The sequence below is a fragment of the Talpa occidentalis genome, unplaced genomic scaffold (assembly GCF_014898055.3).
Source record: "Talpa occidentalis isolate TD23 unplaced genomic scaffold, MPIMG_talOcc4v2.1 talOcc4.17, whole genome shotgun sequence".
NCBI lineage: Eukaryota > Metazoa > Chordata > Mammalia > Eulipotyphla > Talpidae > Talpa > Talpa occidentalis.
The window spans coordinates 7,009,601-7,035,049 of record NW_023601754.1 but is presented as its reverse complement, the minus strand read 5'-3'; the positions used below and the strand labels follow the sequence as shown (position 1 = coordinate 7,035,049).

At 43.6% G+C, this 25,449-nt stretch overlaps 1 protein-coding gene and 1 pseudogene across 3 annotated transcripts in view; one reads left to right on the top strand and one right to left on the bottom strand.

Moving 5' to 3' along the window:
- Positions 1–23,474, bottom strand: part of NFATC3 (nuclear factor of activated T cells 3) — a 101,070-nt gene extending 77,596 nt beyond the window's left edge. For 2 of the 3 annotated variants that reach the window (XM_054696929.1, XM_054696930.1), the window contains exon 1: positions 23,335–23,466. In XM_054696929.1, coding sequence (XP_054552904.1) covers positions 23,335–23,437 — 103 coding nt within the window. In that variant the 5' untranslated portion in view covers positions 23,438–23,466. Of the gene's footprint in view, positions 1–23,334 lie in introns of all 3 variants that reach the window. The other variant, XM_054696928.1, reaches the window with a different exon arrangement.
- On the top strand, positions 13,497–14,007 carry LOC119248978 (phosphatidylethanolamine N-methyltransferase-like; annotated as a pseudogene).
- Positions 23,475–25,449: the final 1,975 nt, after the last annotated feature.

The window sequence follows — 25,449 nt, the reverse complement described above, 5'->3', positions numbered from 1 at the left end:
AGATGCAGAGTTTCTTAAACATTCCCTTTACTCTCAATCTTTCATCTCCAGGCTTTACTTTATCTAGTCTGTATCTCAAATTCCAGCACTTCAGCTGCTTTTTTCCTGGCAACTCATTTCCATCCACCCTCTAAAACCTTCCACCCAGCAAATTTCAGCAGAGAATCAGTCTATTCATCTAACTTTTTTGTTACTACATGCAAGCAGTCAAATATTGCTTGGGGGTGGGGGTGGGAGCAGTGGCCATCAATCCAGACTGGTAGAAACTTATCTTCAAATCGCATACTGAGCTGAGCTCTGAATGCAACATTTCTGTTCCTTCCTCACCACCTCCCTCTCTGATTTTCTATATTCTCAATCTTTCTCTAATCTCTTCAGTCATCCTCTCCACAGTAACACCCCACTTAGTAAAGAACCATGACTCCTATGTGAGAACCACTACCTTCTATGCAATCCTCTAGGCTATATCTCTACAAATATCCAAACATCCTTTTCACTGTTGCCTGTCTCAGAAAAATAAGTGACCTGCCTCCCATATAAAGCTAATCTCTCCATCTGTTCTCTAAATTCCATTCCCTAGTTCCACCAGTTACCTTTCTTGCATTCAACCTTCCTTTTCTCTCCACTGGCTATGCTTTCCTCAGTCTGTCACTATCTTTAAAAAGCTTACCTGAGATCTGAGTTCATTTTTAGGATCTTCTCTCTCCTCCTTCCTCCAAAATACTGATTCTCAACAGGGGAGCAATTTTGCTCCCCACAGAACATGGGACAATGTCTGTTAGAATTTTTGGTTATCAAACTGTTATAGGGTAGCCCAGATACAAAACGGGGTGCCTGACTGTGGGTCCTCACCCGCGTGCTTAAAAGGACTTATCAATACTCCACTGCAGGCACACGCGAAAGGTTAATAAAAGGTTTATTTACAAGGGAAGGGCAAATGAGGAAATGTACAGCTCAGGGAGAAAAATGAGAGACAAAGTTTTAAATGTGTCCTACCCGATCTGCCGATCTGGAATGCCAAATGGCACTCTGAGAGCTGGCCGAGAGCCAGAGCGAGAGACCCCAAGGCCCACGTGTTTGGTTTTTATACCCAACTTGGCTGCTTAACTCCATCCTCAGGTCCCCGCCACCTTCCCTTTGGTGGTGATGGGATTTGTCTTTCCCAATGTCTTGATGACTTTGGTCTGGAGTGGGGGTGGGGTCCATCAAAGCCTGTATGGGATTAGCTCAAGACATCCTTTCCCCCTAACAAAACCACACTGTTACTACTGGCATATAGTGAGTAGACATCAAGGATGTTACTAAACATCCTATAAAGCACAAGCCAGTTATCCTAAGCAAAGAATTATGCAGTCCTACATGTCAATAGTGCTAAAATTGAGCAACCTTGCTCTAAAAACTAAATTTGGGGGCCTCCCTTGTGGCCTAGGGGTTAAGTCTTAGCACTACCACCTCGAAGGCCCACTCCAAAGGCCTGAGTTCAACCCTTTGCCAGGGAGCTAACCCACAAGGCACAACAGACTGCTCCTGTCTTTCCCACTGCTCCCTCAGCAATGTATTTAAACAGATCTGCCTGTTCAGCTCTCCACTCTGTCTCTGCTGAATCTTCTCATCCTGGTCCCCCACCGCACCTCTGGCCTACACCTCAATTCTATGCAAAAATAAAAACTTTTGTGCCTCCCGGGTGGCGCAGCTGTTGAGCGCTGGGTTGCAAAGCTGTCCGCGGCCTCTGCAGCGCTGGTTCGATCACCGGCTGCTCCCCGGCCACCAGAGGAGGGTCCCACATGGCGTGCAGACCTCTCCTGCCGCCCGCTGCTCCCCTCAGCAGTGTACTTCGGTCCTTCTGCCTGCTCTGCTCCCTGCTCTGGCTCTGGTGAATTCTCTCACTCTCCCGCGCTTCTGACTGTAACCAGTGCATGTATAAACAAACAAACAAACAAATAAATAAATAAATAAAAATACATGCCTCGTTAAAAAAAAATTTTTTTAAATTTAAAAATTAAAAAAAAAAACTTTCTTTTAAAAAATTTTTTTAGGATTTATTTATGCATGCATGCAAGAGCTGGGGAACAGGCCAGAGGTATGGGGGGGGTGAGAGGATTCACCAGAGGGAGAGTAGGGAACAGAATAAGCAGATTGCCCAAAGTACACTGCTGAGGGGAGCAGCAGACAAGTTAGGAGAGGTCTGCTGCGCCATGTGGGTTGCTCCCTGGCAGGCTGGGGATTGAACTCAAGCTGCAGAGGCTGTGGACTGCTTCATAGTGTGGTGCTTAATCCCTTGCACCACCAGGGAGGCCCCCTTTTTAAAAAATTTAAAAATAAAAACTAAATTTAGGGCCTCCCCGCTCAACAGCGGTTGAGCGTTGGGTTGCGAAGCTGCCTGCAGCCTCTGCAGCGCCGGTTCAATCCCTGGCCACTGGGTGAGGGTCCCACATGGCGTGCAGACCTCTCCTGCCGCCCGTTGCTCCCCTCAGCAGTGTACTTCAGTCTGCCTGTTCTGCTCCCCGCTCTGGTGAATTCTCTCACCCTACAGCGCTTCTGACTGTACCCAGTGCTTGTATAAATAAATAAATTTTTTTAAATAAATAAATAAATAAATAAAACTAAATTTATAGAAAGAGTAGCATATTGTCACTATAACGATTGCCTCACTTTTTCCCCGCAAAGATTTATTTATTTATGCATATAAGAACTGGGGTACAGGCCAGAGTTGTGGGGGGTGAGAGGATTCACCAGAGACAAAAGTGGGGAGCAGAACAGGCAGACTGACTAAAATACACTGCTGAGGGGAGCAGTGGGCAAGACAGGAGAGGTCTGCTGCGCCATGTGGGTAGCAGGGATCAGCTGCAGAGGCTGCGGGACAGCTTCAGAGTGCTGTGTTTACCCCCTTGTGCCATCAGGGAGGCTCTATATCCTCACTTTTCAATCTTATCTGGCTTTAGGTAAGATCCATCCATTGAAACAGCTCTTTATAACTATGATCATTTGAGTTGCTAAGCCCAATGTAAGTTTTTCAGTCCTCACCAGTATCCATATCCCCATAATAGACATTGACTACCCCTCCTTCTTAACATCCCCTAATTGAAAGGCAATGAAAATAAAAACAAAATATATGAAATAGAAAAAAAAGAGAAGCAAAACATGGTTCTTTGAGAAGAACAAGCAAATTGAAAACTTACTTTCACACAAAAACCTGTATGTGACTCTGCAGATTTATTGATAAATGTCAAGAATCAGGGAGAGCCAAGATGTTTCAGGGACCTCCCTGGTGGTATAAGGGGTTAAGTCAAAACACTATGAAGCAATCTGCAGCCACTGAGGCATGAGTTCAATCCCCAAGTTCGATCTCTGGCCAGGGAGATAACCTATTTGTATTTCAGCAGTGTATTTCAATCAATCTGCCTGTTCTGTTCCCCATTCTGTCTCTTGTGAATTCTATTACCCACTCGCACCTCTGGCCTGTACCCCAGTTCTTGCATGCATAAATAATTTTTTTTAAAAAAGATGTTTTCAGTGGGTGAATGGATAAACTAACTGTGGTATATCCATACCACAAAGTGCAAAGTGAAAGAAACCAAACACAAAGAGGAGGCGTGGTCCATGGGAGAAAAAGGGTATCCACAGGAGAACTTCTAAGACGACTGATCCATTACAGAACTTCTAAGATGACTGATCTATTACAGTAGCATTGGGGTAAGGAATGCATAAAACTATGTATTTATCAAAACCCACAGAATTATATACATCATATGAACTTTAATGTGTGCATTTTTTTTTTTTAAAGATTTATTTATTTATTTATACAAGCACTGGGTCCAGTCAGAAGCGTGGGAGGGTGAGAGAATTCGCCAGAGCAGGGAGCAGAGCAGGCAGAAGGACCAAAGCACACTGCTGTGGGGAGCAGCGGGCGGCAGGGGAGATATGCGCGCCATGTGGCACCCTCCCCGGGGGCCGGGGATCGTACTGGCGCTGCAGAGGCTGTGGGCAGCTTTGCAGCCCAACGTTCAACCACTGCACCACCAGGGGAGGCCCCTGCTTTTTTTTTTTTTTTTTTTTTTAAATTCAACTAGGAGTTGGGGGATTCTAGGATGGAATGTATACAATGTAAAAAGAATGCACTGTTTACAAGAGTATTACATAACCTCAAAAAAGTATAAAGAATTCTTCTAACTCAAAAAGACAAAGAATCCATAAGATTATGGATGATTTTGAGTCCTTGTTTTTCTGTATATGCTACAATGAAAAAGAGTAAAATAAAATAATACCAAGAAAAAAAAATCCAATTTAAAAATGGGAGTTTTTTGGGACCTGACTAGACCTCCAACAAAGACATACAAATAGGGAATAAGCACATGAAAAGATGTTCATTATTATTAATAATTAGGGTGTTCCAAGTTAAAATCATAATGAAAAAAAAAAAGAAAAATAACAAGCATTACAAGATGGAGAGAAGGTGGAACTCTCACGCACTGCTGATGGAAATGTAAAATGGTGCTACGGTGTAGATAAGAGTTTGTTTGGTTCCTCAAAAAGTTAAACCAAATTAATACATGATCCACCATTTCCAGTATTAGGTACATACCCAAGTGAAATGGAAAAATGTCCACACACAAACTTTGTACATGAATATTTACAGCAGCACTTACAATAGCATCAAAAAAACCTGGTATAAACCTGGCAAAAAAAAATTTAAGACCTGTACAATAAAAACTACAAAATACTGAGAGAAAAGAAGTGATATATAATAAAATAACGGTATACACCAAGATAACAAAATTAATGGAGACATCTTATTAAAGGTTTAGAAGACTTGACACTGATAAAATACAAGTTTTTCCAAAACTGGTTAACAGATTCAACACAATGTTAATCAAATTCTAGCAGGCTTTCGTGCAGAAACTGGTGATCTGAGTCTAAAATTTACATGGAAAGAAAAGAAAGTCAGAAGAGTAAAAAAAAATTTGTAAAAGAACTAAGTGGAAAATGACATCATCTCATTTCATGATTACTACAAAAGTAGGCATAACAGTATAGTATCAGCAAAGGCCAGACACACAGCTCAACATAGAACAGAGTCCAAAAATAAACTCACACATGTATGATCAACTGACTTCAGCAAAACGTGCAAGGGCAATGGAGAAAGGATAACCTTTCAACAAATGGGACTGAAATAATTAAGACACCCTACATAAAAACAATGAACCTGAGTTCGCAGCTCACACCAGACACAAAAAATTAACTCAAAAGTAAATAATAGACCTAAATGTAAAACCCAAAATGTTAAAAACCTTTTACAGGTTTTTATCTGGAGAATACCTGGAGAAAATCTTTATTGACTTGGGTTAGGCAAGGATTTCTCAGATAAAACATTAAAAGCACAATTCATAAAAGAACAAGTTGAAAAATCAAACTTTGTCAAAACTAAAAACTTCTGCAAAAGATAAGCCACAAATTGGGAGAAATTCCTCATAAAGTATATATATGATAAAGTACTTGAGTCAAAAAAAAAAAGTAAACAACTCTCAAAACTCAGTAAGAAAACAACCAAACTTTGCAAGGAACAAAGATTTAGGGCCTCCTAAATTTGGGCATAAGGGTTAAAGTCTCAGTGCTATCAAGCTATTACCAGTCACTGCAGCATGAGTTCAATTCTGGACAAGGACTGGGTTAGACCTCTCATGGGTTAGACCTCTCCTGTTTTGCCCTCAGCAGGAGGTGAGACACTGCTCCCCTCAGCAGTGTATTTCAGTAGATCCACCTGTTCTGCACCCCACTGTCTCTGGTGAATTCTCTCACCCCCTCCCATCCCTGCACCTCTGGCCTACACCCCAGTTCTTGTATGCATAAAGAAATAAAACAAATCTTCAAAAAAGAAGAAGAAGAAGAAAGAAATTCTACCATTGGAACATACTTCAAACTTTAAATATTCTAAATCAACAGACTGGAGGTTGGGAGGTAACTACATTTTTGAGCATTTATATAAGGAAAGCGAAAACTTACATTTATCCAAAAGCCTGCATACAAATGTTAACAGCAAGCTTATTCATAATGGCCAAAAACTGGAAATAACCCAGATATTCTCCAATGGGTAAAAGGTAAAGCAAATTTTTTATACATCCAAGTCATGAAATACTGCTCTATATTAAGAAGGAACAAACTTACATACACAACTTGGAAGGACTGCCACGGAATTATACTGAATGACAAAAACCAACCTCAAAAACTTTCAATACTACAAGATTCAATTTACACAACATTTTCTTGAAATAAAATTATGGAGCTGGAGATTAGATTAGTAGTGGCCAGGAATTAGAGATTGGGGCAGGGAGGAGGCAGAGAAGTGGGTGTGGCTATAAAGGGTAAGACAGATGGAACTTTGTGGTAATGGAACAGTTCTATATCTTGATTGTGGTGGTAGATAAATCTACATTTGATAAAGTTGAACAGAACTACACACACACACTCACACACAAATACACACACACATATGAATGAGTTTGGTGAACTGCACCAATGCCAATGTCTTGATCATATTACACTAGTTATGCAAGACATTAGGGTAAACTGAATGAAAGATATACAGAACATCCTTCTTTTTTGCAGTTTTCTGTGCATCTATAATTACTTCAAAATAAAACATTTTTTAAATAGGCAAAATATTTAAACACTTCACCCAAAAAGATATACAGATGACCAAAAAGTATATAACCAAAAAATACAAAAAAAGGTGCTGGTTAAGGGCCTTCCTGGTGGTACAACAGGTTAAATGTCAGCACTATGAAGCAATCCACAGCTACTGCAGCACAAGTTCAATCCCCTGCCAGGGAGGTGACCCACATGGCACAGCAGACCTCTCCTGTCTCACCCACTGCTCCCCTCAGCAGTGTATTTCAGTCAATCTGCCTATTCTGCTCCCCACTCTGTCTCTGGTGAATCCTCTCACCCTGTACCCCAGTTCCTATACACATAAATAAATCTTTAAAAAGAGAAGGTGCTGGTTAGGAAAATATAAAAACCACAAGGAGATACTACTACACATTTATTAGAATGACTAAAACTAAAAACATTGACTATTTCAAATGTTGATGAAAATGTGGAAATGTAAAATGATACCCACTTGGGAAAAGGATTTGGCAACTTTTCAAAAAGTTAGAGTAAAAGAAATATAGGTCAACATAAAAACTTAAACATATATGTTCAAAGGATCTATTTGTAATAGCCTGGGAAAAACCCAATGTCCATTAAGAGGTGAATGGATATACAAATTGTGGTATGAACACCCAATGGAAACTACTTTACAATAAAAACGAATGACCAACTGACAGGCTTAGTAACTAATATGGCTGAATCTCAAAATAACAATGCCAAGAAAAAGAAATCACACAAAAAAGGAGCATGATTACATTTAAATGTGTTCCATGGAGACTTCTGCAGTTGTCTGGCAATTGGAGTTAATGGCAATTGGAGTTCAGTCTTAAATGTGGTGAAAAATCTCATAGATATATACTTGTCAAGGTATACACTTAAATTTTTTTAAAGATTTATTTACTTATGTATATAGAATTGGGGTGCAGGCCAAAGGTACAGGGGGTGAGAGGATTCACCAGAGATAGAGTGGGGAGCAGAACAGGCAGATCTACTTAAATACACTGCTGAGGGGAGCAGCAGGCGAGACAGGAGAGGTCTGCTGCTTCATGTGGGGATTGAATTCACACCACAGTGACTGGTGATAGCTTGATAGCGCTGAGACCGTAACCCCTGTGCCACCAGGGAGGCCCCAAGCTATACACTTTAAATAGGTACAGTTTATTATTGAAGTGGCAATAAAACATGCCACTGTGGCACAGGATTATTTATGCTGAAAGCAATTGAAAAACAGTAGACACAGGAAAGAACTCTCTGCCCTCTTCCTTTCTGCCAAAAACCAGGGCATAAAATTTTCCTTTGTAAACAAGTTGACATCAATTTTCTTTTGTAAAGGTGTTACTGTCTCCAGAACCAGGAAAAGAACTACTCTTATCTGTATAAAAATCTTACTAAGTAACCCTTATTATCATGTTTCCTTTTCACCTTCCCACTACTTAACCCATCACCCTCAACCCATCCCATCCGAACACCTAAGATAAACAGAAAAAAATATCCATTTTCTCCTTCCTCCCCCCTCTTTTTACTTTGTCTACTCTCTTCTCCACACTTTATCATCCTTTCAGTAAACTGAATCATATTTCTCCCTCTTTACCTCAAATATGATTCTCCTACATCATTGACCCAAAATAGAAAAAGAGAAATAATCCTAGTCTTACTCACTCTACTGATGCCAGATCTCATTCCCCTAAATCAGCATCAGCTTTAATCCCACCCTTGCCATCTCTGCTCTTCTGCCGTTATCATTTCTCAGGTATATCATCACACCTCCATTCCTGAATCACTCAATCCACTATCCATATCTAAACCACAAATCTAACATTCCTATCCAATTTGGAATCCCTTCAATAATTCCCCACTGTTTTCAACCAAACTCAATACACTATAAATTCTCCTTCTTGAGCCACATCTAGTTACATTAGTCTGATTTTCAGCCTTTGCAAGTAGAAGGACCATGATCTCTAACTTGTGTCTTTGAGTGTGGTCATCAAAAGACCTGAAATGCACTTCTATTTTAACAACCTGGGGAATTCATCCTACTGGATTCAGCTCCATTTTAACCTCTTCTCTGACCCTGTGAAGTTAAGCTCTTTTCATTTATGCTCTCAGAGGGCCTTCTCTGTACCTATGTTAATATTGTTCAATTTATTTACATGTCCAGTCCAATAAACTGAATCACATCCCCCCCCCCCAGTATTTGGCAAATCATATTGACATAATAAATTTTATTAAAAGATTAAACTGCTTAGTTTATCATTCAGGTAATGATCTTAAGATTCCTTCCTACTCATTCTACCATCTATACAATGTTCCTATCTGGTTTCTACTTTGTTTTCATCCTTCTATCTTATCATTTAACAAACACTAGTTCTTTTCAGACTAGCAAAAGACAAAAAGTGAATTTTTAAAACTTTGAAAAACATTTTAAATACCACTAAATCTATTTTGATATATCAGGATTGGCTTAACTAGATGGCTTTGTCTTCATGTTCTGCGTATATCAGTATAACCATCTGATTCCACTAGAATCATACAAGGAAAGCAAATTTAGGGCCCAACATCTCCAACCCACAAGGAATCAAGTCTATCATTCATGAAAACCTACCAGTCATACTTCATTCCTATCTTTCTCTGTACTTACATAAGCTCCCATGTCCACCCCAAGAGTTTTACAAAGCAAGAGAGAAAGTGCCAGAAAAAATAACTTTGTAGAAGTCATGCTTACATTTTGAAGTTCCTCAATTGCTAGTATACTGTGGCTACTAAGCGCAGAGGATTCTTAAGGTTGGTCTCCCTCACCCTCTCCAGCATCCATTTTCTCCTTCCTCCCTAACAGATTTTCTTCCATGTATCCACTCTCTCCCATGCAGCCACACGCTTCTGGGGAAGGGAACCACATCCTCTGGTGAAGGAACAGGGCTTGTAGGCTAAGAATAATTTCATCCTTCTCTACCAGTGGCTAATTTAGGATAGGAAATGTAACCCAATTTTGATGACTTGAAATGAGTTAAGTTTGCTGTAGGCTTTTGGAAAATTACTTCCTCATTCTTGATAAGAAAAGAGGCATATGAAGCCTGTGTGTCTCTTTCCCTCTCCCCAACAAATATTAATCTCAAATATAACTAACATAAATTTAAACTAAAAAATTAAAAATATTACCATTTCTTTCAAATAGTAACCAGATGATAAAAAGTCAACAAAAACTTTAAAAGTGATTAGTCAATACTTACTAGGCAACATAACAAAAGGGCCTTCTTGCCTTTGCTTTGTAAGGCTCAGAGATAACTTTATAAAAAGAAAAACTAGGGGCCCTCTTGATGGTGCAAAGGGTTAAGACACAGCACTATGAAGCTATCCGCAGCCTCTGCAGCACAAGTTCGATTCCCGCCAGGGAGATACCCAAAAGGCGCAGCAAACTTCTCCTGTCTCGCCCACTGCTCCCCTCAGCAGTGTATTTCAGTAGATCCGCCTGTTCTGTTTCCCACTGTCTCTGGTGAATCCTCTCACCCCTGCACCTCTGGCCTGAACCCCAGTTCTTGTGTGCATAAACAATAAATAAATCTTAAAAAAAGAAAAAATAAAGAAAAACTAGGTAGTACACAGAGAAAAGTCCAAAAGGCAGTACTGATCTTGAAAGGTAAGAATAAATGGCAGATGGCAAGTGATCAAAATTATCAAGAGGAAAAAAAAATGTGTATTAGTGTCAGTAGCTACAGAATGTAGAGCAGTTTTACTGGGTTCTAAATTCAACCAAAGAAATAAACAGCACTCATCTTTTTTGGAAAACATGAAAGCAAAATGTGTTTTTTTTTTTTTTTTAAACTGCCCTAACCAGACATTTAGCATTTTAAGGATTCTGAACTTCCCCCTCATTTATGTTTAGGACAATTTCAATGGCAAATCTGAAAAAGCTTTAAATTTTAAATCTGAAGTGCAAAATAACCTGCAAAGGTCACACATCAGATGCTAATCAGGGCAACAGGGGAGGGAGTCCACAAAGAGAAAGGCCAAATTCTCATTACTTAAAACTTGGAATATCAGGGCCTTTCCGGTGGCACAGCAGTTGAGCGCTGGGCTGCCAGCATGCCTCTGCAGCCTCTGCTGCGCAGGTTCGCCCACAAGGCGCACAGACCTCTCCTGCCCCGCCCGCTTCTCCCCTCAGCAGTGTACTTCATCGGTGTGCCTGTTTGCTCCCCGCTCTGGCTCTGGTGAGTTCTCTTGCCCTCCCATGCTTCTGACGGTGCCCGGTGCTTGTATAAATAAATAAATTAATTAATTTAAAAACAACAACAACAAAAAAAAAAAACCTTGGAACATCACCTGGCAGTTAGCTGGGCAGTACCCTCTATTGGTCTGGTTGTCTCACTGTGACCATTTAAAATTTTCTAAAGTAGGCAGGAGTAAGAAGCATCCCTTCTAGTAGCCATTTTGAGGCAAAAGCAGAAAATCTAGTCATAGGCATACATATGTAATTTGTAAGCCCTGGCTCATTTAGATGTGATTCTATGTGCTCACCATGAATCTTTCACCAAAGGAAAGAACTGAATATGTGTTTAAACTTTGTCTGGGGGTAGAGAGTCAAGAGGCACAGTAGAAATAACCCAAGTCAGAAAACCGGCATCTAAATACCTACTGTTCTCCTTTCTAGATGATCAAACCTATCTGTATCTCCATACAGGTGTAAAATGGATATAATACCTATCTCTTTACATTATCAGGAGACCAAGAGATAAAAATACCTTACAGCTAATAGGTACTCAATAACATTGGATTAAATATTTATCTAACAGAACACAGATTTTTAAAGTTACAAAATGACCAAAATTACAGACTGTGCAAAAACAACTATAATTTTCAAGCAGAAGTTAAGCAACTTACTGAAGAACATAGGACTAGGAATCAGAGGTCCTGGATCTCTATTTTACAACTAACTAGTTAAATGACTCTGGGCAAGTCAACTTGAACCTCAATTTCCCCTCTTATTAAAGGACTGAATTAATCTGAGACTGTTCTGTGCTTTTTAGCAAAGTCATACAACTAGCATAGTCACGAATCTAGAACTAGGACCTAGCTTAGTATTACCTCAAAATAATGTTTCTAAATTGTCTTACAAAAAATAAAGACCATGAAACAACTTGTGGTTGGCAGACTTCAGAAAGAAGGGCAGAGGGAAAAGTTTCACATGGGAACTAAAAAGAGATTAATAAAATTAATGAACTTGACAGTAATGTACCAAGTGAGGGATACAAACAGGTGAAGCACAGTAAGAGGACCAGTATATTGAGGCAGCAGGTTACAGACAGATATGAAGGAGCAGAAATCAAAAATAACCTTGGCTGTGACTTTCAAAACTGAATCTGGGGATAAAATCTGAAGAGAAAATTATGCAAATCCAAACAGAAGGTGACCAAAACTGTACTCTAGCCAGAGAGCAGAGAGAAAGGGAGAGATACAACTCATTTTCAGGAAGTGGCAAAACTTAAGCAATTTGTCCAGCAAAAAAGAAAGCACTAAGTTAACTCATTTAAAAAAATTAAGGAATGCATTAAAGAACTACAGATATGGGAAATATGACTTGGAAAACAAGAATATCTCATAATCTCAGTTTTGATATAATCAGGACAATGAAACCATTTTCCAGAGCTGTGTTTTTCAAACTGAAGGTAGAGACTAACAACTTTTTAATACTGTTTAATACAGTTTTCTGTGAATAACTGTATCTGTGTAAGCTAGATTAAAACACAAAATATATTTCTTTCTCAGCACATGGTCAAATGGTTTCAAACTTTGTAGTATGAAAGTTTTCAAACAAAGCAGAGAGGACATACTAGCGAATGCCCATGTATCACCTAGCTTCAACAATTTCTGGACGCAATTTTTCCCTGAATGTCTTTTTTTTTTTTTTTTTTTTTTTCAGTTTAATTTTGTTTATTTATGCATACAAGAGCTTGGGGGGTAGGCCAGAGGTGCGGGGGGCCAGGGGAAGGGGTGAGAGGACTCACCAGAGACAGAGTGGGGACCAGAAGAGGCAGATTGACTACACTTGTGAGGGAAGCAGTGGGCAAGACAGAGGTCTGCTGTGCCATGTGGGTCAGCTCCCTAGCCGGGGATTGAACTCGTGCTGCAGTGGCTGTGACTAGCTTCACAGTGCTGAGTGAGACTGAACCCCTTGTGCCACTGAATGTCATTTTTACTGACAATTTACTGAAAGGAAGTGAAAACTATGAAGACGTATTGCTACCAGAGGAAACATCAAGTTTCTTTAAAACTCTTAAGCTGCTCAGACCTGTCTCGCCCACTGCTCCCCTCAGCAGTGTATTTCGGTAGATCTGCCTGTTTTGCTCCCCACTCTGTCTCTGGTGAATCTTCTTAGCCCCCTGAACCTCTGGCCTATACCCCAGTTCCTGTATACATAAATAAATAAAAATAAATCTTTAAAAATATTTTTTAAAAACACTCTTATGGGCCTCCCCGGTGGCGCAGCGGTTGAACGCTGGGTTGCGAAGCTGCCCGCTGCCTCTGCAGCGCCGGTTCGATCCCCGGCTGCTCCCCGGCCACCGGAGGAGGGTCCCACATGGCGCGCAGACCTCTCCTGCCGCCCGCTGCTCCCCTCAGCAGTGTACTTCGGTCCTTCTGCCTGCTCTGCTCCCCGCTCTGGCTCTGGTGAATTCTCTCACCCTCCCGTGCTTCTGACTGTACCCAGTGCTTGTATAAATAAATAAAAATAAATAAATTAATTAAAAAAATTTAAAAAATAAAAATAAAAACACTCTTATGCTGCATAAAGAATAAAAAAGTAGCTCTAGCTCCACAGCTTCCACCTGTGACAGGCACACCAGGTAGTCTTCTGCATTATGACTGGGCTTCTGGGCTACTCAGACCCCTGGGATCTCTGCTTTGTGGCTGCTTTTAATCAGCCCTTGTGGAATGTGGTGGCAAGTTGAAAACAGAAAATTCGCAGGTTGAGCAGACCTTCAGATTTCCCCACCTAGCATGCTTTGTCCTGGGTAGTGACATCACATTTCTGAATGTCCTGCACACTCACTGGTGATTTCTTCAGGATCCTGTAAGTAATCACTGGTGATTACTTCAGGAGGCAAGAATGACCAGGTTCCAGTTCAACATTCTGGACAACACCATGTACTGGGAAAGCACAGCTAATTATCTGGGCCATCATGAACACCAGCCCCACAGGCCTGCTGCTGACCATGGTGGTGGCCCTCAACTATATAATTACCCCCCGGTATGAGGAGTCCTTTACTGAGGAGATTGACGGGCAAAAAGTCTCTCAGGCCCACAAGAGAAACTGATGAGGTGATTAGCCACTTTGCTGAGAGTCTCCTATCCCCAGTCTACTAAGTGTCAAGCCCTTTGAGGAGAGAACTTCATCGGCACTGCTCGGTGCTCGAGGGCTATTCCACTGCCTTGTGTACCGTTGCCTTGAGGTCCCTGGACAGGCTGCCCTGTGGCCTCTGAGTCTCCTGCCCCATGTCCTGATGTACCATTAAGGCACCCTGACTCCAAAATAAATATGTAACATTTAGATAAAATTCTCTATATTTCCCCCCACTTTTCCTACATAAAGGACATGGTTAAAATTTATATTCCTTTAGTAATCAATATGACCTCACAGATGTATATTCCTTTAGTAATCAATATGATCTCGCAGATGTAAACGTCATGAATTTCAGACATTCTTTGCTCTGTAATGTTTACAAATCAAAAGAATATATACTTTTATGATTTGTGTTAAGTTCTATCAATTATATTATCCACATTCTCTAACTTCAATTCATAAATTTCAAAGTTCAAGTGAATTGACAATATTTAATATTAGGCTGATGGATACATGCAACCCAATCAAACACTAAAATTAAAACAAAAAATTCCAGGGCCTCCCCTGTGGTGCAGCGGTTGAGCGCTAGGTTGAGAAGCTGCCCCGCAGCCTCTGCAGCGCCAGTTCAATCCCTGGCCACCGGGTGAGGGTCCCACATGGCGCACAAACCTCTCCTGCCGCCCACTTCTCCCCTCAGCAGTGTACTTCGTCAGTCTGCCTGCTCTGCTCCCCTCTCTGGCTCTGGTGAATTCTCTCACCCTCCTGCGCTTCTGACTGTACCCAGTGCTTGTATAAATAAATAAATAAATCTTTAAAAAAAAATCCATTATCCTTATATTACCATGCAATAGATGAATTTTTCTAATTCTGCATGGCTACTTAGAAAGTACCTTTAATTAAAAAATGACTACTCAAAAGCATATCATCAGTTTACTTCCTATTTATACACACCACTAACTCACCTCACCATACCACTGCTAATACAGTTCAATCAATGGGAGAAATGAGTTTTGTAAATCAGAGATTCCACTAGTAATTTTTACCTTCTGTCAATTTGTTAAGCCAGGTTTTTTTTTTTTTAATTACATGTAACAAGTAGTCCTACTAACTTGCTGTTAATGGCACTTTAAAAAAGTAAACAGTTTTCCTATCTTAATCTAGCACCTTAAAAAGCTTGAAGAGTTTTTGAATGTCATTTTTTAATTTTTTACTATGGAAATTTGAAAACATTTACAAAAGTACGAAGAATACTATAATATACCCATCCTCTAGCTTCAACAATTTTTGTATGTCTCTTTTTTTTTTGAGTGTCTTTTTTATTTAATAATCTTTTATATTTTAAAGCAATATTGGAAAAATATTTGCATTTAAGTACAACTCACAAGTAGTACATTAAAGTGTTCTGAGCAATGATTACATTGATGGAAAACACTATTTTAGCTATATTTTTACATGTGATACAAATGAACATCATTCTTAAAAAGTATACAAAGAAAAGGTTGGGCCTCCCCGGTGGCGCAGCAGTTGAGCGCTGGGTTGCGAAGCTGCCCGCAGCCTCTGTATCCCCGGCTGCTCCCCGGCCACCGATGGAGGGTCCCATGTGGCGCGCAGACCTCTCCTGCTGCCCACTCCTCCCCTCAGCAATGTACTTCGGTCTTTCTGCCTGCTCTGCTCCCCGCTCTGGCTCTGGTGAGTTCTCTCACCCTCCTGCGCTTCTGACTGTACCCAGTGCTTGTATAAATAAATAAAAATAAATCTTTAAAAAAATTTTTAAAAAAAGTATACAAAGAAAAGGTTAACCTGAAATTAACCAGATTTTGAGCTTATATCTTATATCCTACTTAAAACAGTAAAGCTGATGAAAAGGTAGCACAAAATTAAGAAAAGTTAACAAAAAACAAAACAACACACTGAAAACATTTTAAAATATTAAAACTCTCATCTGCTAATGTAACACTAGACATACTGAAACGTCACAGTTTGTAGGAAAACAAAGCTTTCAAGTAATTTGGCAGTGTATATGGGCCTTTTCAGGCTTTCATAGACATGTAGTTCCTTTACACATAGGAAGACCAATATATTAACTAGATCCCAACAACTATGTTTCAGCTTTCAATTCATAGGTTATGCTACACAAATCTTACCAATCCAATTATTCCTCTCTTGTAAATTTTACCAAATTCAGGTAAACTGGTGAGAGTTAAGCAATTTAATTACATAAACATTACCACAAGAGCTGAAATATACGCAGACCCATGCTATTTGAGTTAAATTATATTTGTTAAAAAAGCTTGCAGGCGCTTGACTCTAAGCCTTTCTCAACAAACTCCTCTTAAATTCCACTGTTACCTGAACCTCATATGGCATGCCTGGGCAAATTTGATGACTTGGATTTTGTTTTAGAAGCCAGGCCTACTGCCAAGTCGTCTGTGTCTACTCCCCTGACCCACCAGGACAACTTTAGACAACACCTCCCTTATTTATGTTACTGCTGTGAACTACAGCTTACTATCAAATGAGGCTTAAGCGACTCAGATTTCCTATCAAGAGTAATTCGATTGACTTCACTGTATTGAGGCTTCCTCAACTCCACCTCTTATTTAAAGTAAGACATCACCGTATTGAGTCATCTACTAATCAAAAAATAAGGAAAGTGCACACTATCAGTAACAAAAATTACCTTCTCCTAAGAAGTTTCCATTTTATATATCAGTATTTTATTATGACCTCTTCTGGGGAAAAAAATGCATTTTTCTTACCCAAAATGTACTTATGATCATATGTCATTGAAAAAATAAACATAGAGCAAAACACAAAAACAGCTTTAGCTAGGTCTTCATCTGATTTTAGATAAAATACACTGGTTGCCTCAAAAAGGCAAGTCACAGTAAGTTGATGCTACAACTTACCCTGAATTAATATTTGAAATGCCTGAAACTAGCCTTACTAGACCTCCACAAATTCTTGATCATGCACATAATATCCAAGTTTTTATTTTTTTATATCACAATAAAACTGTTAGGGGGAAAGGATGTCCTGAGCTAATTCCATGCAGGCTTTGTGGACTCCACCCCCACTGCAGACCTAGGCCATCAGGACATTGGGAAAGACAAATCCCGTCACCACCAAAGGGAAAGTTGCTGGAACCTGAGGGTGGAATTAAGCAGCCAGGTTTGGTATAAAAACCAGACACGTGGGCCTTGGGGGGACCCTTTTGGATCTCCGCCAGCTCGCAGGTCTCAGAGTGCCATTGGGTTTCCAGGTTGGCGGATCCGGTAGGACGCATTTAAGATTTTATTTCCCTATTTTCTCCCTGAGTTGTACATTTCCTCATTTCCCCTTCCCTTGGAAAGAAACCGTTTGTGTGTGCCTGCAGTGGAGTATTAATAAGTCCCTTTTTAAGCACGCGGGTGAGGACCCACAGCCAAGCAACCCGTTTTATATCCGGGCTGCTCTGTAACAAAACTACTACAGTATTACTTGTGCTAACAGTTTAAAATATATGCCAAAATAGTCCTGCTGTATTGGCAAATAAAAAAAAACAAAGAAAATGCAGGCAAAGCAATGCTTTCATAAATAACCAAGCTTTAACAAAACAATAAAACACTGAAATTTTTGCTGCTCGATTCCCCCCCCCTCCCCCCCCCAAGTTACTAAAACACATTGAGTAATCTCCATCACAAGCTTCTGCTAATACTCCCAGGAGCATCCTCTACCCCTAATAGGAAAAGTGTCAAAGAAACAGAACCTGAAGTTATTCTTCCAAGTGAAAAAGTCAAGCATATTCTCACTGCATTCAAGTCTACAGTAAAAGCTGATGTATGTATAGTATGAAATTAAAAGCTCAGCAGCAGTCAACTCCTTTACAGTACCTAATGAGTTATACAAACACATCATTACATTGCTACAGGAAACCATACAACTTCCCTTTTTTTCATACTGATTTAAATATCCAACTATACTTAGTATGGTTAGCAAAGCAACCATCTTTTACACTATAGTGAGTGACAATTCAAGAAATACAAGATCAATTAAGAGTCGAACACCTTCAGTATTTATATTTATTGAAGATATGAGAAAGGTAACATTGAAAATAATAGTAGAATGAAGAGGATAAGATAAAAATGTCTGGAAACAAATACTCCAACTTATCTAAGTAAAATTTAAATGACTAGAGCTGAATCTGCCCCTCAATGTTTTAGTTTACTACAGGGAAAAGGCTCTAGGAAAGAGGAAGAAGAAAAAAATAACCTATTATCAGTCTCTCTGTGGTAGTTAAGAAATATTAAACACCATTGCTGAGAGAGAACCACATGATGAAGGACGGTACTAAGAGTGTTAAGTATATTATCTTTTTAACAAAAGATTAAAAAAAAAAAAACCTGACTAGAAATGACCAATAAAAACTGACAAAGGAGAAAATGAAATTATCTAAATAAATCAGATCTTCAAACATTATACAAAATGAAAATATTATAAAGAGTAGGAAAATAGGGGACTCCCTGGTGGCACGACAGGGTTGAGATGCAGCCTATGGGGCTGTCTGCAGCCCCTGCAGCACGTGTTCAATCCCCAGCCAGGGAGCTACTCTCTTGACACCGCGGACCTCTCCCGCCTTGCCCACTGCTCCCCTCTGCAGTGTATTTCAGTCAGTCTGCCTGTTCTGTTCCCCGCTGTCTCCAGTGAGTCCTCTCACACACCCCCAACACCTCTGGCCTGTACCCCAGCTCTTGTATACATAAATAAATAAATCTTTAAAAAAAAAAAGAGTAGGAAAATAAATCTAGAAAAGTTTCTTAACTTTATATACGAAAAAAGTTGTGTTTTAAAATAATATCTGACAAACTTACACATATCATGAAGTAAATTCCTTACCCAAAAAAATGCATATTATATGTATTTTTTTAAAAAGCAGCAGATAGGGCCTCCCCGGTGGCGCAGCGGTTGAGCGCTGGGTTGAGAAGCTGCCCGCGGCCTCTGTGGCGCCGGTTCGATCCCCGGCTGCTCCCCGGCCACCGGAGGAGGGTCCCACATGGCGCGCAGACCTCTCCTGCTGCCCGCTGCTCCCCTCAGCAGTGTACCTTGGTCCTTCTGCCTGCTCTGCTCCCCGCTCTGGCTCTGGTGAATTCTCTCACCCTCCCGCGCTTCTGACTGTACCCAGTGCATGTATAAACAAAACAAACAAACAAACCAGCAAACAAATAAATAAAGCATGCCTCTATAAAAAAAAAAAAATAAAAAATAAAAAGCAGCAGATAAAAACACCATACACAGATTAGTACACACTCCTCCCTAGGACTCTCATTTGGACTAAAAAGTCAGTATTTCTGGGCCTCCCTGGTGGCGCAACAGGTGAAGCACCGCACTATGAAGCATCCACAGCCTCTGCAGCCCAAGTTCGATCCCCGGCCCGCCAGGGAGAAACCCGCATGGCACAGCAGGCCTCTCCTGTCTCGCTCGCTGCTCCCCTCAGCAGTGTATTTCAGTCAGTCTGCCTGTTCTGTTCCCCACTCTGTCTCTGGTGGATCCTCTCACCCCCCAAACCCCCCCCCACATCTCTGGCCTGTGCCCCAGCTCTTGTATGCTTAAATAAATCAATCTTAAAAAAAATAAAATAGTATTTAGTAATGAAAAAATTCTAGAAATGAAACTCTGAATTTGAAAAGTAAAGATTATTAAAAACATCAAATTAAATGAGATATAATGGGGGGGATCGAACTTGTGGTGCAGTGACTGAGGATAGCTTCATAGTGCTGAGACTTAACCCCTTCCCCCTCCAGGCAGGCCCACTAAAAGCTGCTCTTATAGAACGTCAAATAATGTTAATGAAACATATTAAACACCAACTTAAAATTTTCTATTTACAATTGAGATATAAACTCAATTTGAAGTTAGATATTAAAAGAAAGCTTACAAAATAGTTTGATTCATTTCCAACTGGAAAAATCAAAGCTAGCACTTAAAAAAAAAAACTAAAGATTAGCATCTTTAATTTTCTTTAATGGAAAAAATTAATGCCTCATGAAACAATAATCTTAAAAAGTCAGTCACAAACATATACAACATTATCAAGTGCAACTCAAATCATCTAATTTGCCCTTGAACAAGTTTGCTTAGGACAGTCACTAAATTCAGCTCCTAAAATCCTCTGTCTCCATTCACTACACCCCTCCATCTGTTACAGGACAGGGAGAAAGGGCCCCCAGAATCCCCAAACTTGCCTGCACTAAATAGGTTCTGCCACCCACCACATTAAGACAAAACACATGGACTTTAATAGAAAGGAACTTCAAAACAATTAGTTCCCTGGAACCTCCCCTTTTCCTGTTACACATCTAAACATTTTCCAAAATTCTTCTCCTGTACGAAATTTAGATGTGATTCAAATACTCTCAAACCTTTAGAGAAATGGAAAACAACTGCAACACGAAATTACCAAGATCTGCAGTCTTATGGAAACGACCAGTAAAAGCCAAAGAACTGAAACAAGTCTCACCAACTTCCTCTACCACAAAAAAAAACTAGCCCAAAACTTAAGCAGTATGTATTATCATTAATTCAATAAATATTGGGTACCTATTTTGTTAACGGTACTGTGGTAAGCACTGACAATACAACGACAAACAACATACTAACATACTCTCCCATCCCTCACAGAACTTCCATTCCAGAGAGGAAAGAGAACCCAAAACCAAGTAAACACAGGAATAAAACCCAATACTGATCTGAATTATACCAAGCAATTGTTATTACAACCCACCTCATTGAAACGTATCATCCTAAACGCATGTCAATTATTCTATTCCTTCAAATTACAACTCATAACTATGAGACTAACATGAACCTTGAGAACAAATCATTTGGAAAATTTTTTTCAAAAGAATTTGAAGAATAACTGCTACATGTCCATAGCAGCACTATTTAAAATAGCCAAAAGGCAAGAACAACCCAAATGTCCATCAATGGATAAACAGATAAACAAATTGGGGGATACATACAATAGAAGATTCAGTGAAGAAAGGAATGAACTACTGACATGTTTTACAACATGAATGAACGACAAAAATACATGATTCCATTTCTATGAAATATCCAGAATAGGTAAATCCACAGAGACAGATCCCAGATTAGAGACAGGGTTGCCAGGGATTGGAAGGGAGTGAGGGAGAATAAAGAGCAACCCCTTAATGGGTTTCTTTCAGGGTGAGAAAATGAACTAGACAGAAGTGGTGGTTGCACAATGCTGTGAATTCAACAAATGCCACTGAATCATTACTTTAAAATGGTTTGCCATTGGCATTTCACTGTAATTAAAAAAAAAAAACAACTTTAAAAAAATAGCTACTAGAGTATTTTAAAGTGGACTTTCTAATCATAAAACTGTTAGCTTTAAGAATTTGCTACCTATCAAGTTTCAAGCCTTAACTCCCAGAACTATTCTAATATCAAAGTGGAATTTTGTGTGTGTGTAGTGGAAAAATCAATTCTTAGAAGTTGTTTTAATAGCTTTTAAATGTTATTTAAGATTTTGGATGCACACATGAGTCTGACTTACATGATGATACTCCTTTATTACCCATATTGGCTAACATCTTTATTATTTTTTAAAGATGTATTTATTTATTCATGCAAGAACTGGGGTACAGGCCAGAGTTGGGGGGAGGGAGTGAGAGAATTTACCAGAGACAGAGTGGGGAGCAGAACGGGCAGACTGAGTGAAATACAGTACTGAGGAGAAGTCTGCCATGCCATGTGAGACCCTCGCCGGCTGGGATGGAACTCGGGCTGCAGTGGCTGAGGAGGGCTTCACAGGTTGTGTCTTAACCCCTTGCGCCACCAGGGAGGCCTGGTTAACATCTTTATTGACTGTAGATTTTTTTCCCCTAATAACTGAGCACACAAGTTAAAATTTTTATCTCTGCTAATGCAATCAGAGAATTTCCATTCTTAATATAACTTTCTCTTCTGCTTCCATCAGCACCTCGCCTTACTGATGGCCTAACCGAAACATTCACCTGCTCCATGGGGTCTTAAATAATGACCAAGTTGGAAGACATTTTTTTTCCCTCACTCCTTTACAACCAAGAATCACAGAGTTGGTCTATAACGTGCTCTGACCAAGTGTGCGCACAACATACGCTTGCTGACATCGTCAAGGGTTTAGAGACCGTTTTCACCGTTAAGTCGCAACAACCGAAGTACAATTCCAGGCGCCCCTCGCCACAGACGCCCTTTGCCGTCTTCACCTCAGTGACAGAGCGCGCCGCCCGGGTTCCGTCTCCTCGGCCCTCGCGTCCCCCGCCCTCTGGGGGTCAGCGTCCCCCGCGCACCCTCTGTAACCCGACAAGACACCCAACGGCTCCTCAAATGAGGTCAGGCGCTTAAACGATGTCAGCGAAGCTGAAATGAACGCGGCCGGCGGGTCCACGGCGCGAGTCCCGAGGCCGAGAGGGACGCCCACATGCACAGGCTGGACGGAGAGATGGAGACCTCGGAGACTCCCCGCGCCTCACGTTCCCAAGTTTTCCAACGCGGCGACGCCGCAGAAGCCCGCCGAGCAGCAACGCGAGCGTGAAGCATCCCCCCGACACCCAGAAAGCAGCAACAGGCGCGAGTCTGGTCTCCTGCCTGAAGCCCGCCCGCCCGCCCGCAGGTGTCCCGGGAGCGCGAACCGAACGAACCGGCCCCGCCGCCGCGGCTCCTTCCCGAGGGGGCCGACCCAGAGCGGGAGGGAGCGCGCGCCCGGCTCCCGGCGCCCCTCAGACATCTGCGGAGGGGAGCGCTTCCTTAAACTAAAAACGGGCTTCCAGAACTTTCCAGGAGGCTTACGAAAAAGGCGGCCCACTTTTTTTTTTTTTTTAAACCTTCCCAGACAACTTGCTCAGGGGACGACACCCGCTTTCGGCGAGCCCCGCCGGAGCCGCCCGGGGAGACCCTCACGCGCCGCCGCGGCAGCCGCGCCCGCCGGCCGCGCACCCCGAGCGCGGGACCCCGGCCGCCCCCGACGGCCGCACGGCCGAGAGCCGCCCCGGGGCCACGCGCGGTCGCGCCGCCGCGGGCGTCTCCCCGGGGCCGGCTCGGCGGGGCGCGCGGGCGCCACCCGGGCAGCGGCCCCGACCCTCGGCCTCCCCGCCCGGCGTCCCCGGCCGCGCGCCGGAGCCGCACTCCCGGCGGGGTCGCCCCGGGCCAAGCCCGCGGCCGCGGCCACGTCGCCGCGACCCCGAGGAGCCGCGCGCGCCCCGCGGCCGCCCCGCCGCGCTCCCCACACGCCGGGCCCGGCCGCTCGGCCCGGGAGCCAGGGAGGGGCGCGCGCGGCGGCGGCGCTCCGCGGTCCCGCCCGGCCCGGCACCCACCTGCAGGCCGCGAGCCCGGGGGCGGCGGCGCCGGCGCCCCGTCCTCGCCGAAGACGAGTTTGAAGTCGAGCTCGTCGTGGGCGCCACAGTTTGCAGTAGTCATCGGCGTGGCCCGGGTCTGCGGCTCCTCCTCAGGCGGCGGCGGCGGCGGCGGCGGCGGCTCCTCAGCGCCGCTTCATGCCGGGCCGCGCCGGCCGGGAGGTCGCGGCTGCGCTGCAAACTTTCCGGGCGGGGACCGCGACCCCGGGCGCTTGGTTCCGAGCTCGGGAGCTGGCCCCACGCCGAGCCACGCTAGGAGCCGCCGCCGCTGCCAGCCGCTACTGCCAGAGCCGCCGCGGACGCCTCAGCCGAGACTCCCCGCCCCCCAACTGCCTCTGCCGCCGCCACAGCCGCCACAGCCGCTGCCGCCGCCGCCGGCGCGCCCCCGCGCACGGCCGCGCGCCCGGGCCCGCCCCCCGCCGCGCTCCCCTCCGACCCGGCCGCCCATAGGCCGCCGGCGCCGCGGGTTAGACCGACGGCCCCACCCCCACCGGCCTACGCGCGGCTCCCTCCCCCGGAGCAGGAAGTCGTGCGAACGCGGAGCCCCGCTGCCTCTTGGGAGTTGTAGTTCCCCCTCTATTCCCTCCACTTCTAAGTCAGGCCCCAGCGCCCGGATGTGGGCCCGCGGCCCTCTCTAAACGGGTTGGGGAGTGCGCGGCCGCCCAATCGGAGCTGGCCGCTTGCTCGCGGGGCGGAGCACACGTCGAGGAAGGCGCGCCCGGGGCCTGGGCTTTATGGGTTTGGTGACGTGCGTCCGCGGAGTTAGTCCTGACAGTTGGGTTTAGGGAAGGTGTGAGGGCCCCGGAAGGTGAACTCCACTCGCGCTCATCCCCCACCCCGACCCTCCCCCACCCCACAGGCGGAGTCTCCCGGGGGCGGAGACTGAACCGAGGCTCCCACTAAATTGGGGAGGAGACGAGAGAGCCGGGTGCGAGTGGAGCCCGAGCTCGCGGAGGCTGCAGACCCACCCCTGCCGGGCGGGGCCCGCGCCCTAGTGGCAGCCCCTTTGTCTCCCCCAGGGGTCGGCCCACCAGCTGCTCCTGGGAGGACAGCTGGCGCGTTGGAGACCTCAGCAAGCCCAGCCGGCAAGGTTGGCCCCCTGTTGGAAATCGAGTTCTCCGAACGGGAAAGTGTGCCGTGACCTCAGCATCCCGACGCATATCCATGAAAGCGGCAGGGATCGTGCTGCCCGAACTCAGTGGCTGGCTTCGGGGAGGAAGTGACACTGGGATGAACCGTTTTCGCTCCCGGCCCCTCCCAGACGGGCTAGTCTCCCTCCCTGCCCCCTCTCGCCCCCAAGAGACGACCCAAGACGGCTCCTCCAGGGGCCTGTGATGGAGTTCGTGCCCGGGGACACTGAGCCTAGCTTGTTTACTAAAGGCTCCTCCAAGGCACAGGGTGGACCGGGAGCTGGGAGAGAAGGCTGTGACAGACTCCCCTAGCCCCAGGCCCCACAGGACATAGCATCCACAGAAGCGTTGCCAGAGGAACACCGGGTGCTGTCTCAGAGACTTGGGTGCAAGTGCAATGACCCAAACACATCCCGCACTACCCACAAAAAGCCCCTGGGAGGACTCGCGGAGGGGAGGATCCCAACTAGGCCTTGGGTCAGGAGGACAGTGAAACGTCCAGGGCAGGTTGATCTTGGATTGGTTCATTCCTGAGGTCAGAAAACTTTTCCTGCCCTGTACTCTGTACCCAGACCTGTGGTAGACCCTGGGACGGGGGTAAATTAGTCTTCCATCAGGAGTAGGGAAGAGGAGGCTAACACATCTATAATCACTTTGTAGTTATTAGGACTATGCCAGGAATTTGGAGAGGGTTCACAATCCCTCCACAGGGCTAAGTAGGAATTGCAGAGATGGGCTAAAGGTGAGGAAGATGGTTCCAGGCAGAGAACAAATTTCCATACTTGAAAACCAGAAAGCACCTGCAGTGAGCAGAAGTCAAAGGTAAGGCTAGAGGGATGGCACATTGTTGCAGGCCACAGCAGGGTTCTAGACTTTATCCTGAGGGCAGTAGGGAGCCATGGAAAGGCTTGGAGCTGGGGACTTCCATATTCAGAATTAAGAATTC